General features: G+C 39.8%; 3 protein-coding genes across 5 annotated transcripts; all 3 read left to right on the top strand.

Moving 5' to 3' along the window:
• The first annotated feature begins 189 nt into the window (after positions 1–189).
• Positions 190–4,474, top strand: LOC130373485 (granzyme B-like). 2 transcript variants are annotated; one of them, XM_056580010.1, is made up of 5 exons: positions 190–338; positions 1,267–1,414; positions 1,518–1,659; positions 2,260–2,520; positions 2,685–4,474. In XM_056580010.1, the coding sequence occupies exons 1-5, from the start codon at positions 203–205 to the stop codon at positions 2,841–2,843; spliced, it is 846 nt and encodes a 281-aa protein (XP_056435985.1). In that variant the 5' UTR covers positions 190–202; the 3' UTR covers positions 2,844–4,474. The 2 variants fall into 2 exon arrangements, with proteins under 2 accessions (XP_056435985.1, XP_056435984.1); XM_056580009.1 differs by having other exon boundaries at positions 194–338; positions 1,512–1,659; positions 2,685–4,469.
• A 1,139-nt stretch (positions 4,475–5,613) lies between these two features.
• Positions 5,614–10,626, top strand: LOC130373846 (granzyme B-like). Of its 2 annotated transcripts, none has more exons than XM_056580484.1 (5): positions 5,614–5,787; positions 7,279–7,426; positions 7,530–7,671; positions 8,318–8,578; positions 8,745–10,626. In XM_056580484.1, exons 1-5 carry the CDS (start codon positions 5,742–5,744, stop codon positions 8,901–8,903), a joined length of 756 nt encoding a protein of 251 aa, XP_056436459.1. In that variant the 5' UTR covers positions 5,614–5,741; the 3' UTR covers positions 8,904–10,626. The 2 variants fall into 2 exon arrangements, with proteins under 2 accessions (XP_056436459.1, XP_056436458.1); XM_056580483.1 differs by having other exon boundaries at positions 5,618–5,787; positions 7,524–7,671; positions 8,745–10,624.
• A 3,387-nt stretch (positions 10,627–14,013) lies between these two features.
• Positions 14,014–18,739, top strand: LOC130373179 (UDP-glucuronosyltransferase-like). The gene is made up of 5 exons (XM_056579478.1): positions 14,014–14,948; positions 16,200–16,331; positions 16,637–16,724; positions 17,114–17,333; positions 18,435–18,739. Exons 1-5 carry the CDS (start codon positions 14,088–14,090, stop codon positions 18,715–18,717), a joined length of 1,584 nt encoding a protein of 527 aa, XP_056435453.1. The 5' UTR covers positions 14,014–14,087; the 3' UTR covers positions 18,718–18,739.
• The last annotated feature ends 66 nt before the right edge of the window (positions 18,740–18,805 follow it).

Below are 18,805 nucleotides of genomic sequence, written 5' to 3'. Positions count from 1 at the left end.
CAGGGGTGGGGGGCCCCCAATACAAATTCTGCTTAGGGGCCCATAAAGTCTTGTGCCGGCACTGCTTGAAGGAAGTTGCAAGTGAAGGGGTTATATCCGTTCCAGTGAAAGTCTCCAAACGAACAGGCTGTAGCTTAGGTGTGACGTGTGATATTCGTCAACATGAAACAATCCGCCCTCAAATGTTTCCAGAGTGATATGCATGTCATGTTGTGGTTTTATTTTGAGGCGGCGCTTTGGTTGGCGGAGTCAAAGAATAGAAGAACAAGAAGTGTTATACTACATCACTGCCATGCTGTTTAAAATTCTGCTACTACTTTGCCTGGGCTGCTTCTCAGGTAGGATTTCAGCTTTTTGTTACCTTTCCTATTTTGTGTATAATTCTTTTTGTATATATTTACCGAGGTATATATTTACCGAGCTTCTCCATATCAAGGCACCCAACCGTTCTCTCAGATCGTCTTCCTCCATCCAGCTCACCCTCCCTCCAGCTCGCCTGGTTACCATGGGGTCAAGAGTAAAAAACATTCAGTCGCTCTGCCCCCCACCTCTGAACTCTCTGCTATGACATCCAACACTCAAGTTCCATTATCACCTTCAAATCTCACCTTACGAACGTATCTATTCACCCAAGCCTACTCCCTTTATTGATGCGTTTCCACTGCAGGGTGTGGTACGGTTCCGTTCGCAAAGGTGCGGTACGGATTGCGTTTCCGCCGCCAAAAGTGGGCGTGAGCCGTACTCGTTTTGCCCTCGTCTTCAGTACTCCTCCGTTGGGGTACTGAGACACCTGAAAGGGTGTTGTACACTGTTTTATTATGTTGTTGTTGTTTGCTACTACGGATGTTTGATTTTGTAAGATGACCTTGAGTGTCAAGAAAGGCGCCCATAAATAAAATGCATTATTATTATTATTATTATTATAATCGAATATAGTTTATACATTATAATGAAAAAATTATCTATATTAATTAAATAATATTCATCTGTAAATCAGCGGTCGGGGGGCCCCCAATACAAATTCTGCTTAGGGCCCCATAAAGTCTTGTAACGGCAGATAATATAACCAAATAATTTCTTCCATTCAGCCTCCATTTGTCGCACTTGAAACACATTTCAAGGAAAAAGGCAGGATATTGAAACAAGATTATCTCTTTCTTGTACAGCCAATCTCTTTTACTAATTCTGGCCGCTCCCTTAGGGTCATTGATGCTATCTGATGCAACCAGCACTCTCCTAATAACCTTAATGTCTTTGTTGTAAAAGGTGCTTCTGACAGTGGCATAGTGGAAGGTACTGAGTCCAAGCCGCACTCCAGGCCATACATGGTATCGTTGCAGCAGCAGAAAGGACTACATCACTGTGGGGGAGCACTTGTCCGGAAGGACTTTGTGCTCACCTCAGCACATTGCAAGTGAGCATAATATATTAAGTCAATATATTATAAAACATACTAAATGTTGTGAATGTTTTCCTGAAATAAGTAAGCTCTAACTACGTTTCCTATGAAGCGACAGCAAATTTGGTCTGACTGCTGTGCTCGGAGCCCACAACATTACAAAGGAGGAGAAAAGTCAACAAAGGATCCAAGTGGCTAGGTACCACGTGCATCCAAATTACAAGGATGGACTCTATGGCTTCGACGTCATGCTTCTCAAGGTAATCTTGTGTCATATTGAACAGGGTTTTTAAACTTTTAGGCCTGATATGCATGTGGGGTTGGAGGTCACTTCTGAGATGGCCTATGTGCCATGATGGATACTTGATCATGCATTTTTTATATATATTTACCCACATCCTGTACATACATGCATGCAGACTAAGTTGTTTACAGTGAATATTTCAGACCTGAATTGGCCATTCAAGTTTGACTTTTTCATTTCCCATTCAAAACATTGTTATTTTACCGAGAATAATTGTTGTTTTCCCTCATAAACCATGACATGCAGCTATATTAAGCACATATTTTCAACCAAAAAGTAAAACTTTCTGTCGCATTATTCTGCAGTATTCAGTAGAGATACCGATGACAGCAAGCATGAAATGGTAGTGACAGTGTGCACCAGGTTAGGGGCCCCCGAATAATCCACCCATGATCATAACCACATACAATTAATAAGAAATCGTATTTAATTGCCTCTGATGAATAAGACAAGAATGAATGTCAACAATGTCCGAAAATGTAATACCTTTTGGCCTAAAGATCTATGACTTTGCACTATGGACCAAAGTGCTTATGCAGCCTCTCTATTTCTACAGTTAAAGACGAACAGCATACTGAATAAGTATGTTAAGCCCATTGGACTACCCAAAAAAGATAAAAGAATCGTTGCCAACATCAAGTGCTCTGTAGCTGGCTGGGGCATAAGTCCCCCCAGTATAGCAGCCTCGGATGTCCTGAGGGAGTCCGCAGTGAAGACGCGATCCGTCAATGAATGCAAGAATATTTGGCGTGATTACTTCAACATCAGCCAAATGATATGCACCCATTCTTCAGGCAAGAAGGGGGGAATCTGTAAGGTAATATCGACCACAATAATCCTCTATGTTAAACTGTATTTGGATAGAAAATGTAATATACTTTTTATTTAGTTCCAGAAACACTTATTGGGAAGGAGGACCAGCAGGTTGTAATTTCTGTGATTATGTGATGTGAAGATATTGACATGGACATTTCCACCCAGGGTGATTCCGGTGGCCCATTGATATGCCGTAGAGATGCTCTGGGCATAGCTGCTTACTATGGGACGGATAAATGTGACAACCCCACGTATCCAAATGTCTTCATGAAGATCCCATCCTTTGTGCAGTGGATTAAGGAGGTGATGAAAAAGAGGGACTAGGTCACCCACCTTAACCTTTTGAGAAATATTCCAGCATTTATTTTTGTTTCTGTAATTATTATAGTGTGTAAATTCAATTGTTCATTGACTTTCTTTTAATTTGACCACTTTTACTGAATTGTGTGGATTTGACGACCCCAAGTATCCACGTTTGTATGAGTAACAGCTACTTTATACCCTGTAATAAGGATTTGAACACGCATAAAAGGCACTAGGTTACCCATAGAAAGAGCAGTACAGTTTAACTGGACAGCCTAAAATGGCCACTAGGCTACTGATTGGTCTACATTGACAACAAGCTACTGTGACTAGGAAGGACCTCACCTGGCTACTTCATGGTCTCTGAGGCCTTTGTGATCTCTGTGTGGGAACTCTTTCAGAAGGTGCATATTTGGTCGATTATATATGAGGCCAAATAAAAACTTCTACAATTGTAATAAAAACACAATCAAATAAGACAATCTTTTTTTGTCACTCATTGACTTGCTTTTCATTTAACCCGATGCAACAACAGGAAATAATGAGTGCCTCTCTACACCATTGTGATAGTTGCAGTTTCATATTTACAAGCAATGGAGTTTGGAAACCAGTGTTGTGGTGGACCACAACCTAAACTGTTCAACTTTCGCTGCTAGACGAAAACCACCTGTACAGGAGGCTGTAGATGCACCGTATCAGTCATAGTTCAAGCTTTTATGGTTAGAACGTTTCCGCTAAGTAAAACCCGTCATCTGCCAAAAAAAAAAAGAGAGAATTTTATCACCTTAATATAAAGAAAATAAGTCCATAATGTATCATTTGATGTAATATGATGTGGAGAAGGATGCCAAGAGGAAATCAACTTCTGTACACAAATTTCTACACAAATAGTCATAAGTCTTCACACATTTAATTGACCTAACTTTACTGTATACAAATTGAGTGCACAATTTACACCACATTGAACATTAAGCTGTTTTACGTAACCGTAACACTTAATTTCAAACACAGCATATAATTCATGTTCTATATTAGAATAGATTAAACTGTATCGTCATGGCACAAGCAGTAGACTATATAATGCAGTTTAGCATCCAACCAGAAGTGCAACAGTTCATGATTAAAATTAGGTAGGTAGGCACTTATTATGGAATATTAATATTCCATAATAAGTGCAAAACACAGCATTGGTACAAAACAGAGTCAGGATATGCCGTATATTTGTGTGGGCATGACTTTTGATGTTGGGGTTATGGTGACTTTATAACATGCACTAAGTTGCTAGAAGTAAAACAAAGACAACGATTGTAAAATAATTACCAATTCAATGCAGAATCCAAATCCAATTGAATTGTAGGTTGCCCACATTATTATCACAGTTGCAGTTCAAGCATTATGCTGCACCACAGTAGTATTATATATTGTGGACGAAGCTGTGGTGGGAAACATATTACCTCAACTAGGGCGTCATCGTGTGTTCAATGAAATGAACTGCAGTTGTAGAAATGCCTTTTATTTAATATTTTTACGTTAATCATTTTCCTTTCCTTATTGGCAAGCAACGAGCCAATTAACTGGCACGTAATCAGCGGAGAGTCTCAGTGGAAGCCGAGTTCAAGCGAGAATACTCACTTGTACAAGTATGGGACATCTTAAATTGCGCGTTCATGAAAAACGTAAGTAATCTATCACTTAAATCCATAATCTGTGTGTGTGTGTGTGTGTGTGTCTGTGTGTGGAAAAGCAGGACCTAGCAAGTTGTCAGAAGAATGAGTACACCCTCACATGAACCCACGCAAAACCTCTTTGAAAATGGTCAAAGATTTTGTGTCATAGTTAAATTTTTTAAAGCACAAAAAAAGATAAACCAGCAAGAATAGGATGTGAATTGAGTTTTGGGGGAAACATTCAGACCCTACAGAGACTTTTGTGTTCTGTACTTCCTCACGAAAGTGATGGATGATGCCTATGTGTAGTTAGCAACCGTCCTAGTTAGGAACATACATTACCGTCCTAGTTGGGAACATACATTATTGTAATCGAATCCAGCTTTTTCTGTTTATTTCAGAATGAAAAACCCTACAGGATCCAAGACCTTTTTGGAAAACAAACTAAACTTAAATTAAGTCCCCTGCGATCTCAATCCTATCTGTTGGTGTTTATTATTTTCACGTTAATTGTTAGTTTCCGTATTGGCCAGCAAGGAGCCAATCAGCGAGTTCAGGCGAGAATACTCGCTTATGTTCGAATACTCTCTTATAATCCAGTAATCCAACACGCAATATACTCACAATATCTTCTCCAAAAGGAGAAGATAAATTGCTATACCAACTGATTGACGTATAACGCTACTCCTGATTCAAGGGATTCATCTGCATATTTAGTCTTGAAGTTCGTCCTGCCGCCCGGAAGGATAACATATTGGAATGATTCAATAAACGTGAAACATAACCCTTTGGTATTGTCATTGGTTTTGTGTCTCACAAATTGTTAACTTATTAACATTTAATGCATCATCTGCTGGTTTGTTTTTGGATTACTCTTCAGTACACCACATTCACTAGGCCACTAGGTACTGTACCACTTGTGATATTCATCTGTAAATCAGCGGTGGGGAGCCCCCAATACAAATTCTGCTTAGGGCCCCATTAAGTCTTGTGCCGGCACTGCTTGAAAGAAGTTGCAAGTTAAGGTGTGATATCCTTTCTCGTATGAGTCTCAAAACGAACATGCTGCAGCTTAGGTGTGAGGTGTGATATTCGTCAACATGAAACAATGCGCCCTCAAAAGTTTTCAGAGTGATATGCATTGCATGGTGTGTTTCCATCATGAGGAGGAGCGTTGGTCGGCAGACTCAAAGAGTAGAAGAACACAAACGCACACACACACACAAATTAAGTGTTATACTACATCACTGCCATGGTGTTCAGAATTCTGCTAATACTTTGCCTGGGCTGCCTCTCAGGTATGATTTCAGCTTTTTGTTAACTTTCCTATTTTGTGTTTAATCGATTATAGGCAAGGCAACTTTATTTACATAGCACTTTTCATACACAAGGCGGACTCAAAGTGCTTCACATATAAACATTGTCATACAATAAAATAAAATAATAGAAAATAAAACATATACAAGAAATGAGTAAATTAGAAAATAAAGGCAAAGTTAAAAAAGCATTTTAGAAAGAAAAATAGAAAATGAAGGCAAAGTTAAAAAGGCATTTTAAAGCATTTTTTTGAAAGTGCAATGTATTTAAGATTTAGCAGAAAGCTAAAGCAAACATAAAAAGTCTTCAGTCTTGTTTTAAAAGTCGTCAGTTGGGGCAAGTCTTAAATCCGCAGGGAGTTTATTCCAGCTATTTGTTGCATAGTAACTAAATCCTGCTTTCCAATGTTTCGTGTTTACTCTGGGGATAATTAACAGATTGGTCTCAGAAGATCTTAGTGGTCTAGAAGGCATATGTAGTTGAATCATATCAGTTAAATATGTTGGCCCTATATCATGTAGGGATTTATAGGTTAGCAACATGATTTTAAAAACAATTCTCTGACTTACAGGAAGCCAATGTAGCGATTTAAGAATTGGTGTAATATGTTCAAATTTGTTGGTGTTTGTTAGAACTCTAGCAGCAGCATTCTGAACAAGCGGAAGTTTTCTTAGAGTTTTTTTTGGGAGACCTGTAAGGAGACCATTGCAGTAATCAAGCTTACTGGTGACTGAGCTGCGCCGAACCGCACCTTCACTACTCCACCAAGCCGCACCGAACCGACCCACACCCTCTGGTGGAAATATGCAACTTTGCACATCCATAAATATGACGTGCTGCATTTTCAGTTTTATAACTGATTGTCTTAATTTGTTTACAAGTTACGGATGGAGTCTGGAGATGATATGGGGTACTTATTGTTTACTGTTTACGTCTTAGATTACACAGTTCAGGCTGTTGCAGCTAGCTCAGGGGAGAGACTGTATGACACTCGTGGTTCAACCTGAGACATGCTCAATCAAAAAGAATTGCCTTCTGCATTTTTGTTTTTTCTTTTCCCTTCTTTGTACCGAACTCGTACTGAACCGTGATGTCTGAACCGAGGCATGAACCGAACCGTGACTTCAGTGTACCGCTACACCCCTAATGTATATAGGACAATAGGTACTGTAAAACTTGGAACATTCATCTGTAAATCAGCGGACGGTGGCCCTGAATAAAAATTCTGCTTAGGGCCCCATAAAGTCTTTTGCGGCATATAATATAACCAAATATTTTCTTCTATGTGCTTCAGCCTCCATTTGTCGCACTTCAAACACATTTCAAGGACAAAGGCAGGGTATTGAAACAAGATTATCTCTTTCTTGTACAGCCAATCTCTTTTACTAATTCTGGCCGCTCCCTTAGGGTCATTGATGTTATCTGATGCTACCAGCACTCTCCTAATAACCTTAATGTCTTTGTTGTAAAAGGTGCTTCTGACAGTGGCATAGTGGAAGGTACTGAGTCCAAGCCGCACTCCAGACCGTACATGGTATCGTTGCAGCAGCAGAAAGGACAACATCACTGTGGGGGAGCACTTGTCCGGAAGGACTTTGTGCTCACCTCAGCACATTGCAAGTGAGCATAATATATTGAGTCAATATATTATAAAACATACTTAATGTTGTGAATGTTTTCCTGAAATAAGTAAGCTCTAACTACGTTCCCTATGAAGCGACAGCAAATTGGGTCTGACTGCTGTGCTCGGAGCCCACAACATTAAAAAGGAGGAGGAAAGTCAACAAAGGATCCAAGTGGCTAGGTACCACGTGCATCCAAATTACAAGGATGGACTCAGGGGCTTCGACGTCATGCTTCTCAAGGTAATCTTGTGTCATATTGAACAGGGTTTTTAAACTTTTAGGCCGGTTATGCATGTGGGGTTGGAGGTCACTTCTGAGGTGGCCTATGTGCCATGATGGATACTTGATCATGCATTTTTTATCTATATTTACCCACATCCTGTACATACATGCATGCAGACTAAGTTGTTTACACAGTGAATATTTCAGACCTGAATTGGCCATTCAAGTTTGACCTTTTCATTTCCCATTCAAAACATTGTTTTTTTACCGAGAATAATTGTTGTTTTCCCTCATAAATCATGACATGCAGCTATATTAAGCACATATCTTCAACCAAAAAGTAAAACTTTCTGTCGCATTATTCTGCAGTATTCAGTAGAGATACCGATGACAGCAAGCAAACCATTTCAGTTAGATAAATTAGGAGGAGTTAACACATGAAATGGTAGTGACAGTGTGCACCAGGTTAGGGGGCCCCGAATAATCCACCCATGATCATCATAACCACATACAATTAATAAGAAATCGTATTTAATTGCCTCTGATAAATAAGACTGAATGAATGAATGTCAACAATGGCCGAAAATGTAATACCTTTAGGCCTAAAGATCTATGACTTCGCACTATGGACCAAAGTGCTTATGCAGCCTCTCTATTTCTACAGTTAAAGACGAACAGCATACTGAATAAGTATGTTAAGCCCATTGGACTACCCAAAAAAGATAAAAGAATCCTTGCCAACATCAAGTGCTCTGTAGCTGGCTGGGGCATGCGTTTCCCCAGTACAGCAGCCTCGGATGTCCTGAGGGAGTCCGCAGTGAAGACGCGATTCGTCCATGAATGCAAGAATATTTGGCATGATTCCTTCAACTCCAGCCAAATGATATGCACCCATTCTTCAGGCAAGAAGGGGGGAATCTGTCAGGTAATATCGTCCACAATAATCCTCTATGTAACACTGTATTTGGATTAAAAAAATGTAATATACTTTTTATTTAGTTCCAGAAACACTTATTGGGAAGGAGGACCAGCAGGTTGTAATTTCTGTGATTATGTGATGTGAAGATATTGACATGGACATTTCCACCCAGGGTGATTCCGGTGGCCCATTGATATGCGGCAGAGATGCTCAGGGCATAGCTGCTTACACTTTGCGGGATAAATGTGACAACCCCAAGTATCCACATGTCTTCATGAAGATCCCATCCTTTGTGCAGTGGATTAAGGAGGTGATGAAAAAGAGGGACTAGGTCACCCACCTTAACCTTTTGTGAAATATCCCAGCATTTCTTTTTGTTTCTGTAATTATTATAGTGGGAAAATTCAATTGTTCATTGACTTTCTTTTAGTTTTACCACTTTTACTGAATTGTGTGGATTTGATGACCCCAAGTATCCACGTTTGTATGAGTAACAGCTACTTTATACCCTGTATTAAGGATTTGAACATGCATAAAAGGCACTAGGTTACCCATAGAAAGAGCAGTACAGTTTAACTGGACAGCCTAAAATGGCCACTAGGCTACTGATTGGTCTACATTGATAACAAGCTACTGTGACTAGGAAGGACCTCACCTGGCTACTTCATGGGGTCTCTGAGGCCTTTGTGATCTCTGTCTGGAAACTCTTTCAGACGGTGCATATTAGGTTGATTGTATATGAGGCCACATAAAAACAATACAAATTGAGTCATTCTACAATTGTCATAAAAACACAATCAAATAAGACAATCTTTTTTTGTCACTCATTGACTTGCTTTTCATTGAACCCGATGCAACAATGGGAAATAATGATTGCCTCTGCACACTATGGTGATAGTTGCAGTTTCATATTTACAAGCAATGGAGTTTGGAAACCAGTGTTGTGGTGGACCACAACGTAAACCGTTCACCTTTCACTGCTAGACGAAAACCACCTGTACAGGAGGCTGTAGATGCACCGTATCAGTCATAGGGCAACATTTTTAGGTTGGAACGTTTCCGCTAAGTAAAACCCGTCATCTGCCAAAAAAACAAAGAGAGAGTTTAATCATCTTAATATAAAGAAGATAAGTCCATAATGTTTAATTTGATGTAATATGATGTGTAGAAGGATGTCAAGAGGAAGTCAACTTCTGTACACAAATTTCTACCCAAACAGTCATAAGTCTTGACACATTTAATTGACCTCACTTGCACTGTATGCAAATTGAGGGGAGTGCACAATTAACACCACATAGAACAGTAGGCTGTTTTACGTAACCGTAACACTTAATTTAAAACAAAGCCTATAATTCATGTTCTGTATTAGAATAGATTAAACTGTATTGTCATAGCACAAGCAGTAGAATACTAGATTATGCAGTTTAGCATCCAACCAGAAGTGCCACAGTGCATGTTTAAAATTAGGTAGGTAGGCACTTATTATGGGATATTAATGTTCCATAATCAGTGCAATAATTGGCTTGAGTACACAGCATTGGTACAAAACAGAGTCTAAGCCGTATATTTGTTTGGCCATAACTTTTAATGTTGGGGGTTGTGGTTGGGTGGTGACTTTATAACATTTACTATAAACTTTATAATCTTTCCAAAACCCAACATTTTCTAAAAGTAAAACAAAGGCAACGATTGTAAAATAATTACCAATTCCATGCAGAATCCAAATCCAATCGAATTGTAGGTTGCCCACATTATTATCACAGTCGCAGGTCAAGCATTATGCTGCACCACAGTAGTATTATATATTGTGGACGAAGCTGTGTTGGGAAACATATATCCTGAACGAGGGCGCCATCGTGTGTTCAATAATATGAACTGCAGTTGTAGAAATGCCTTTTATTTTATTTATTTGACGTTAATTATTTTCCTTTCCTTATTGGCCCGCCTCGAGCCAATTAACTGGCACGTAATCAGTGGAGGGTTTCAGTGGAAGCCGAGTTCAAGCGAGAATACTCACTAATACATATTATCTTATATTGCGCGTTCATGAAAAACGTAAATAGGCCTAATCCATCACTTATATCCATAATCTGTGTGTGTGTGTGTGTGTGTGTGTGTGTGTGTGTGTGTGTGTGTGTGTGTGTGTGTGTGTGTGTGTGTGTGTGTGTGTGTGTGTGTGTGTGTGTGTGTGTGTGTGTGTGTCTTTGTGCTAAAGCAGGACCTGGCAAGTTGTCAGAAGAAAGAGTACACCCCCACATGAATCCACACAAAACCCCTTTTAAAATTGTCAACGACTTTGTGTCAATTTTTTTAAAGCACAAAAAAAGATACACCAGCAAGTGTTTGATGTGAATTGAGTTTTCGGGGAAACAGTCAGAGACTTCTGTGTTGTGTATATCCTCACAAAAGTGATGGATGATGCAGTTAGCAACCGTCCTAGTGCATACATTAAAGGGACACTGTGTAATATTTTAAGTCATTTATTGCCTCAAATCAACGTATTCATTCATAAATAAGTCCTCATTGGTGTAAAATTATCTCTGCCAAAAATCGCACTTATCCTCCTGAGCTAAGAATAATTAATATGTGGTTACATAGGAGGGGTAAGCTTCATGGAGGCTTCCATGTTCCTCCGGTCTATGAACTGCCGAGAGGGAGAGGGACAAAAAGCACTACGTGGTACAGGAAATGCAAACGCGTTTTAACTCTGAGCCAGCGTGAATGATGACTGAAATAATTCACTATCTTGCTCGAAGAGTAATTACTCATACATCATTATCTTACACTAATGATTCAATGCAGTTTGAAATTTGTTTGAAATAACGAACCTCCTCACTCGAATGACTTGATGAGGTAGTATTGGATGTCATGACACAGCTTCTTGGCACATACTGCCCACCGTAGTTTTTGAACAAGCGGGCACTATTAGTTTGAATGCAATATACAATTGTACCACTAGATGGGAGTATTTTTTACACAGTGTCCCTTTAATGTAATTGAATACAGCTTTTTCTGTTTACTCCTGAAAAACCTCTTATAATGTTCATGTAATGAGAGTAGATGATGACTCGTTTCCCTTTCCAACTTCCTTCTCTGTTTTCCCCTCTGTCACCCCACACCCCATACCCAAACACATTGATGGAAGGAGAGTATAGAAAACATTTTTGTTAGTCCGCTGTGACCTCGACACCTTTCTTTCACATTCGGCTTTTGAAAGTCACTCCAAAAGCACAATCGGCTTTTGAAAGCCACTCTACACTTGGAGGGCAGATCAACGGGGTTGTTGGGGGCCTGGTTCTTCTTTTATTCTTCTAAATTATTCCAGAGTCGCAACTCATTTGTAGAGAAATCTCGAAGTGTGGAAATATAGGACTGAATTAAGCATCATATTTCCGTGATCAATTCTATTCCATTTCTATTGGTAGAAATGTAAGTAAAATTCGATATTTACTGAGGGCAATTTGGAGGATCACAAAAATACTGCTGAGAATTTTTATGAATAAAGTGAATGATGGTTTGGAAACTATGGTATGGGACATACAAACTATAGTACGGTATATGGGATGGAAAGTAATTACAACTAAATCTATTCATTTGTAGCATGACTTGATAACTCAAAATGGCTTCTCTATGGATTTCAAAAGAATCATTAATAATCAGCCGATGGTTAAGCACTCACCATTGAGGAAGGACTCTCTCATATCTTTTGATTTACAAGTTTGACCGTACCTCAAAGATCCCCATCGTCAGTGGGGGGTGGCAAAACATGCATACGCGGTATGTTATTGAGTTGATGGACTGCTGAAGACACTGACCATTGGATAATGACATCCATAGCAGGTCTTGGAGAGACTTGGAGAAGTAGGCCTACGGCATAACGTACCCCACGGTTCAGTGTTTTTTGTTCAGTTAGGAGTTTTAGGTGATAAACCACCAAGGGTTGGATGTGAAGTGAGTTTTGGGGGAAGTCATTCAGACCCTACAGAGACTTTTGTGTTATGTAGGTCCATCTCCACAAGTCAGAGCATGTTTTAGGTGAATTCTTTCTAGCTATTTCGAAGGGAATTTCCGACACCTCTCAGGATAGGGTTATCCCTTTAAGATCTACCTTTGAGTAAATCAGAGAGAACGCCTCCTGTGTTATAGTGCATGTTCACCTATAATCTCTCCCTCACGATCATCGGTCTCTTAACTGTGTGTTCACACCAAAAGATGTACCCCCTAGTGAACCTGAGGTGTTGATCAAACAAACTCATCCTGTTCCCATCTGCCAGACCTCTGTCTCATTGTTATTGAGGTATTTATCAGGAAGCATTTTGGGGGGGTTGGGATTAGCATTAAATGGCTTTCTTTGATACAGTCCAACACCTTTTTTTTTTATTGTTTTAATTTGAACACCAAAGACATTGTTTTGACAGAGGTCAGAGTTTAAGAAAAGTATATATTAATCTTGCGTGAAATTGTTGATCATTAAGGCAGAAGGCTAATGCTAACACTGTATGTTTGTCTTCTCTTTTTCTTTTCATGTTCTGTATTGGAAGGTTATCAACTTGCCAAACTTCTGAAAACTCCAGCTGAATGAACTATCCTTGTACGAAAAAACAGCTGTGAACTTTGATTTTTTTTTAAAAAGAACTCGACAGGCGTAAGGCAGAATTACTTCCCTCCAAAATGCAATGCCATTTTTACGTCACTTTCTCACATGCTATCATATAAGAATTATATTTTAAATCTTAAATCTCAATCGGCCCCTCAATCTAAATTGTTTATCTAAATTGAAATCTTAGGCTAAAGAAATCAAAATCTTAAATCGAAATGCCAAATCGTATAAAAATCGAAATCATTATAAATAAATCGAAAAACCTAAATCTAAATGCTTAATCGAACTGCTAAATCCAAATCCTGAAACAAAGCTCGAGCTTAACATGGAACAAGTGACGTTTTTGAGCAGCAAAAGTTTACAAACGGCACCCGATATAATAATGATAAAAAATGTATATAAATAAATCATCTATCAATTATTGTATAGATATACGCCTACTCTTCGAATGAAGGAAATACTTAACTTTAATTATTAATATAGCTTTTCAATACAGAGATAATAGCCTACAGTATGCAGTTGCCATTTTCATCACAATATCAAAAAACGAATCTTATATATATTATATATGTATATATATATATATATATATTCTGATTTCAAAATATAATTTCCTAATAGTGATTATTTATTTTTTTCCACAGGGTAGAGCCATGAGGTTTGAAGGTACGAGGATACTCAAATACGATTACATAATTCTTTGTCCCTCTAAATGACACTGCGAGCAACTTTTATTTGTTGATGAGCCTCCAGATTTGGCCAAACAAGTAGAAACACGGTCAAAACCTTCAACAACCTGGTCGCTTCCTTTCTGGCTCCTCCCAATTTTCCTCTACATTCTTTTTTATTGTATATAAACAACACCCACCAGCAGATGTTGGAAGCAGTTAGAGTGTCCCCTTACAGAGAGGAGGCATGGCCGGCGGGGTAAGGAGTGCAAAGCTGGGGTTTCTAGCATGGCTGTGTTTCTCTACACTGGGAGCAACCCTTGGGGCGAAAGTACTGGTGGTGCCCGTGGCTGGGAGCCACTGGCTCAGCATGAAACTCCTGGTGAAGGAGCTTATCGTCCGGGGCCACGACGTGGTTGTCCTGGAGCCCGAGACCACCGCGATGGGCAAGGGATTGGTCGGCTGCAGGAATGAGATCTACCCGGTTTCCTACATGAAGGAGGAATTGGGAAATGTTTTAAAACAACTCCAAGAGAACGTCTTCATCAAGCTGCCCAAGATCACCGAAGCGTTTGTCAATGCGCAGAGATTGATCGACTACACCTCCATCCACGTGAAGGGGTGCGAGAATCTGCTGTACAACCAGGTGGTGATGGGCCGTCTGCGCCTGGAGGGATTCGACGTCGTGCTCACGGACCCGTTCCTGCCTTGCGGCTCTATCCTAGCCGAGACACTTTCCGTCCCAGTCGTGTATTTTCTGCGTGGACTCCCGTGTGGTTTGGACGAGATTGGCACGCAGTGTCCCTCGCCTCCTTCCTACGTCCCGCGCTTCTACTCCGGTCACTCGGACACCATGACCTTTCCTCAGAGGGTTAAAAACATGGTCATGTATGGGATTGAGTCTGTGAGCTGCCGCATCATGTATGCCAGCTTTGATGAGCTGGCCAGCAGGTATTTGGAAAAGGACATCAGCTATAAGGACCTCGTCCGCCACGGTGCCATCTGGCTGCTCCGATATGACTTTGCTTTCCTCTTTCCAAAACCCATGATGCCCAACATGGTTCTTATTGGAGGCATCAACTGCGCGAAGCCATCTCCTCTGTCAGCGGTGAGTGAAATATATTAAGCAATAAATATAAGTATATTTGGTTTATTTCTACTATAAATGAATAGGCTACTTTATTAAATCACCACTTAACTGAAGAATACACGGTTGCGGTGTTTCTATATAGGCCTAGATATATATGGAATATGCATGGACACAGTGTAAAACTACACGCTTTGCTCCAGTTTGCACACGCATGCGGATTTAAACATAGGTCTACATATTATCATTGAGTTCCACTTTGTGTAGCGTTATGCAATGCAGCACGTAGGCCTACTTTTCACCATGGGTATTTATATTGGACTTTGACCAATTAGGCCTCTATGTACTCAACCGTTCGGAGGTTGAGTTAACGGTACCTAATATCCTAAACTGAAAATCCATACAGTAGCCTAGTTTAAAGTTTAACTTTCATCAACCTTTTTCTTAGAACAGGCTGTGCTATTAAGCCTATGGTTGCATAATAACCTACTACACAACATGTACAAGTATTTAGTGTGGAGCAGGAAAAAAACACGAGAGCTTTTATTTGCTGATGGAGTTTGCGCGATAACACTGACTAACTGGACATCATCATGGCGGAACGTTCCAGAGTGAAATCTGAGGCAAGGAGGCCCACCCCTCTAGCTGGGGACTTTGGACATTGTTTGTTTGGATAAGCATTCTTCCTGCACTGAAAACAATGGTTGTAGGCCTTAACCTCTGCACTTTGGGTATAATAGCTGATGTGTCCTAATATAACAATTAATGTTTACTAGTCCCTTGTTATTTCCATCTTTGTACTATAACTGCTTGAAGATAAGCCTTGTGAAGAGACAAATTTGATAACGCTTTTGTTAACAAGACATGAATGTTGTAACTAAAACTTGTAGAAACCTTCAATTATTTATCAAAGTATAAGTCTTTGATTGTATGGGTGTATGTGTGTAATGTATAGGGGAACACATTTGACCATTAGAAAGTAAATCTATTTCTATTCCTAAAAGTGAATTATTTTTATAGCTTACATCTGTTTTGCGTTGGACAAGAGAGCACCTGAGTTGTTTTCTGGTCTTTTCCCCAGGTCGCAAAGTTATTACATCACAATAACATAATTGGTCAGTTAGTTGGAATGATGGTTCTGGAACAACATTAGTTACGATGTTAGAGGAACAACCCCAACATGGCAACATCATATCGCGCGACTAAAAGTATGTTTATTAATTGAGAATATGCGTGTCCTTCCTTAACCATACTCTTATTTTTTTCTCACAGCACTTGGAGGAGTTTGTAGATGGATCCGGTGATGACGGTTTCATTGTTTTCACGCTAGGCTCCATGGTGGACAAAATGCCTGCAGATATGACAATAGCATTCTTAGATGCCTTCAAGAAAATTCCTCAACGGGTAAGATAAGGAGCTGAGAACAGCTGTGCTATGAACTCCCCCCCTTGGTTTTCTGTTAAAGTGAAGGCCCACAGATTACCTCAGAGATCCTTTTTCCTAAAAAAAAAACTAACCATGATACTAAAATGTACACTCCCAAATTAAAGCACTTTGTTTGTATCTGCACCAGCTTTTTGTTTTTGTATGTTTGATAGTGTGGGGTCAACAAATCTACCTTTGTTTTTCTCAATCAACATGTGTTGCATCTGAGAATCGGTGAGGGATTGGTGGGTTTAATGATGAACTGGTGTTGCTTTATGTTTTAGGTGGTTTGGAGGCATACTGGTATTTTACCAGAAGACGTGCCAGAGAATGTAAAAATAATGAAGTGGCTACCTCAAAATGATCTCCTAGGTACATACATATTTCATTTGAATATTTAGAAATCGTATTATTATTATTATATTTGCAATACTTACTGATATAGGTGTATAGATTTGCTTTAAAGTGCAGGATAGTAGGTGAAATAGATAAGTCTGAGCTGTTATAAATGTCGGTATGTTGACATTAGCAGTAAGTAAAAAAAGAAAGAAAAAAAAGATATACCCAAAATACGTCCATAAGCACAATAGCCTTGGCTCTTTTCAGGGAGACAACATATTTTTAAATACAGGTATTTTATAATCTTGCAACTACGGTTTTGTTTAAATAAACCAATTGAAGCTGCCCCTCTTTGGTCTTTGAAGTGGGCTTCATAGCGTTGTTACCTGACTGCCCTCTTCCCCCTCTCCTGTTCCACGCAGCTCATCCCAAGGCTAAACTCTTCCTCACTCATGGAGGCTCACATGGCATCTATGAGGGCATCTGCCACGGCGTTCCCATGGTGATGATGCCATTGTTTGGGGACCAGCCGGACAACGTTGATTACATGGTGGCCCGTGGAGTGGCAGTCGTGATCGACGTGTTTGACGTTACCACAGAAAAAGTGCTGGAGGCCATTAACAAAGTCGTCAATGATACAAGGTACGGGAGACTATTAAATCCTTCCTGTTTTCTGATAGTAAGAGGTAAGAAACATAGAAAAGATAAGGGGGGGGGGGTATCATAAATAGATGAACTCCAAAAAAAGAGTTTATAAGGAAAGGATGGGTCAAACCTTTCCTCCAAATCAGATTGTAGTGCAACGGTATTTTGTATTAGTATTTTACATTTGAAAATATAAGAAACTAAAACAGAACAAACATAATCCTGCTGCCCAACTCAGCCCATTTCCTTGCTTGCAATCATAAATAGTTAACATCAATTTTCTTGATACATTTCTACAAATATGTATCATAATATGTATTATAAAACAAAAAATGAATGAATGAATAAGCTGAACATGGCACGCAATCTATGAAGTGCATAGAAGGGATAGAGTCTGTGAATCAAAAATTACAATATGTAGTTAGTTCAAAAAGGCTTCCCAAACCTTGCAAAAGAAAAGGGTGCTAGTCCTTCAAAAAAACGTAGACGGAATATGCCGTTCCAGAACGGCATATTCCGTTCCACCTGAACGGCAGTTACTGTTTCAGAACGTCAGTTACCGTTTCAGAACGGCATATGCCATGGTATGTCAGTGGTCGCGGTGGCACATGCCACAGGCCAATAAACGATCTCGGCCCTACTGAAAAAAAGGTCTTCACAAGTAATACGGGGACAACCTTTCCCTAAACTCTGTTCCAGCAGACGTAGAATAAAGAAAAGTACAATTTATAGTATTTAGTCTCATCTGTCATCAGGGAGATAATATATACAAAAATATATTTTATAGAGGCACCTTCCTTCTTGACTGTATAGATTTGTTTAATTAGAAGCGAATTGAAAGGGGACCGAAGTAGATGTACCATCACTGACGCACTCAGATAAAGGGTCCGTAAAGCCCACAGTAGAAATACCCTTCGGAAAGCTTCATGCCCTCCGTTACGAATATCTCCGTAACGAAACAAGAACAAGACGTGACTCAGCCCCTTTTAGTTTTGGAACTATTTCCCTTTTAGCAAAACAAGTTTTATTTTGGTTTCACTATTTGAAGGATTCAACTGCCTTTCAACCGTCCCCTCTCCCCCAACCCCCCTCCTCTAGCTACAAAGAGAAGATGGTGAATCTCATGTCAGTGCATCAGGACCATGCTGTAAAGCCCCTGGACCTGGCCGTGTTCTGGACCGAGTTCGTCGTAAGACACCAGGGCGCCGATCACCTTCGGCCCGCAGCCCACAACCTCAACTGGATTCAGTATCATAGCCTGGACACTCTCTGCTTACTGGCTGCTATTGTCTTGACTATCGCCTTCCTCGGGCTCAAATGTTGCTGTTTCTGCGGCCGCAAGTGTTGCGTGCGAGTGGCAAAGAAGAAGAAGGTGTTGTAGATCTCTAATAATAATAATAATACATTTAATTCAGAGGCGCCTTTCAAGACACCCAAGGTCACCTTACAGAGCATATAGTCATCATAAA

The sequence above is a fragment of the Gadus chalcogrammus genome, chromosome 20 (assembly GCF_026213295.1).
Source record: "Gadus chalcogrammus isolate NIFS_2021 chromosome 20, NIFS_Gcha_1.0, whole genome shotgun sequence".
Lineage (NCBI taxonomy): Eukaryota > Metazoa > Chordata > Actinopteri > Gadiformes > Gadidae > Gadus > Gadus chalcogrammus.
This window is presented reverse-complemented; position numbering and strand designations above follow the sequence as displayed.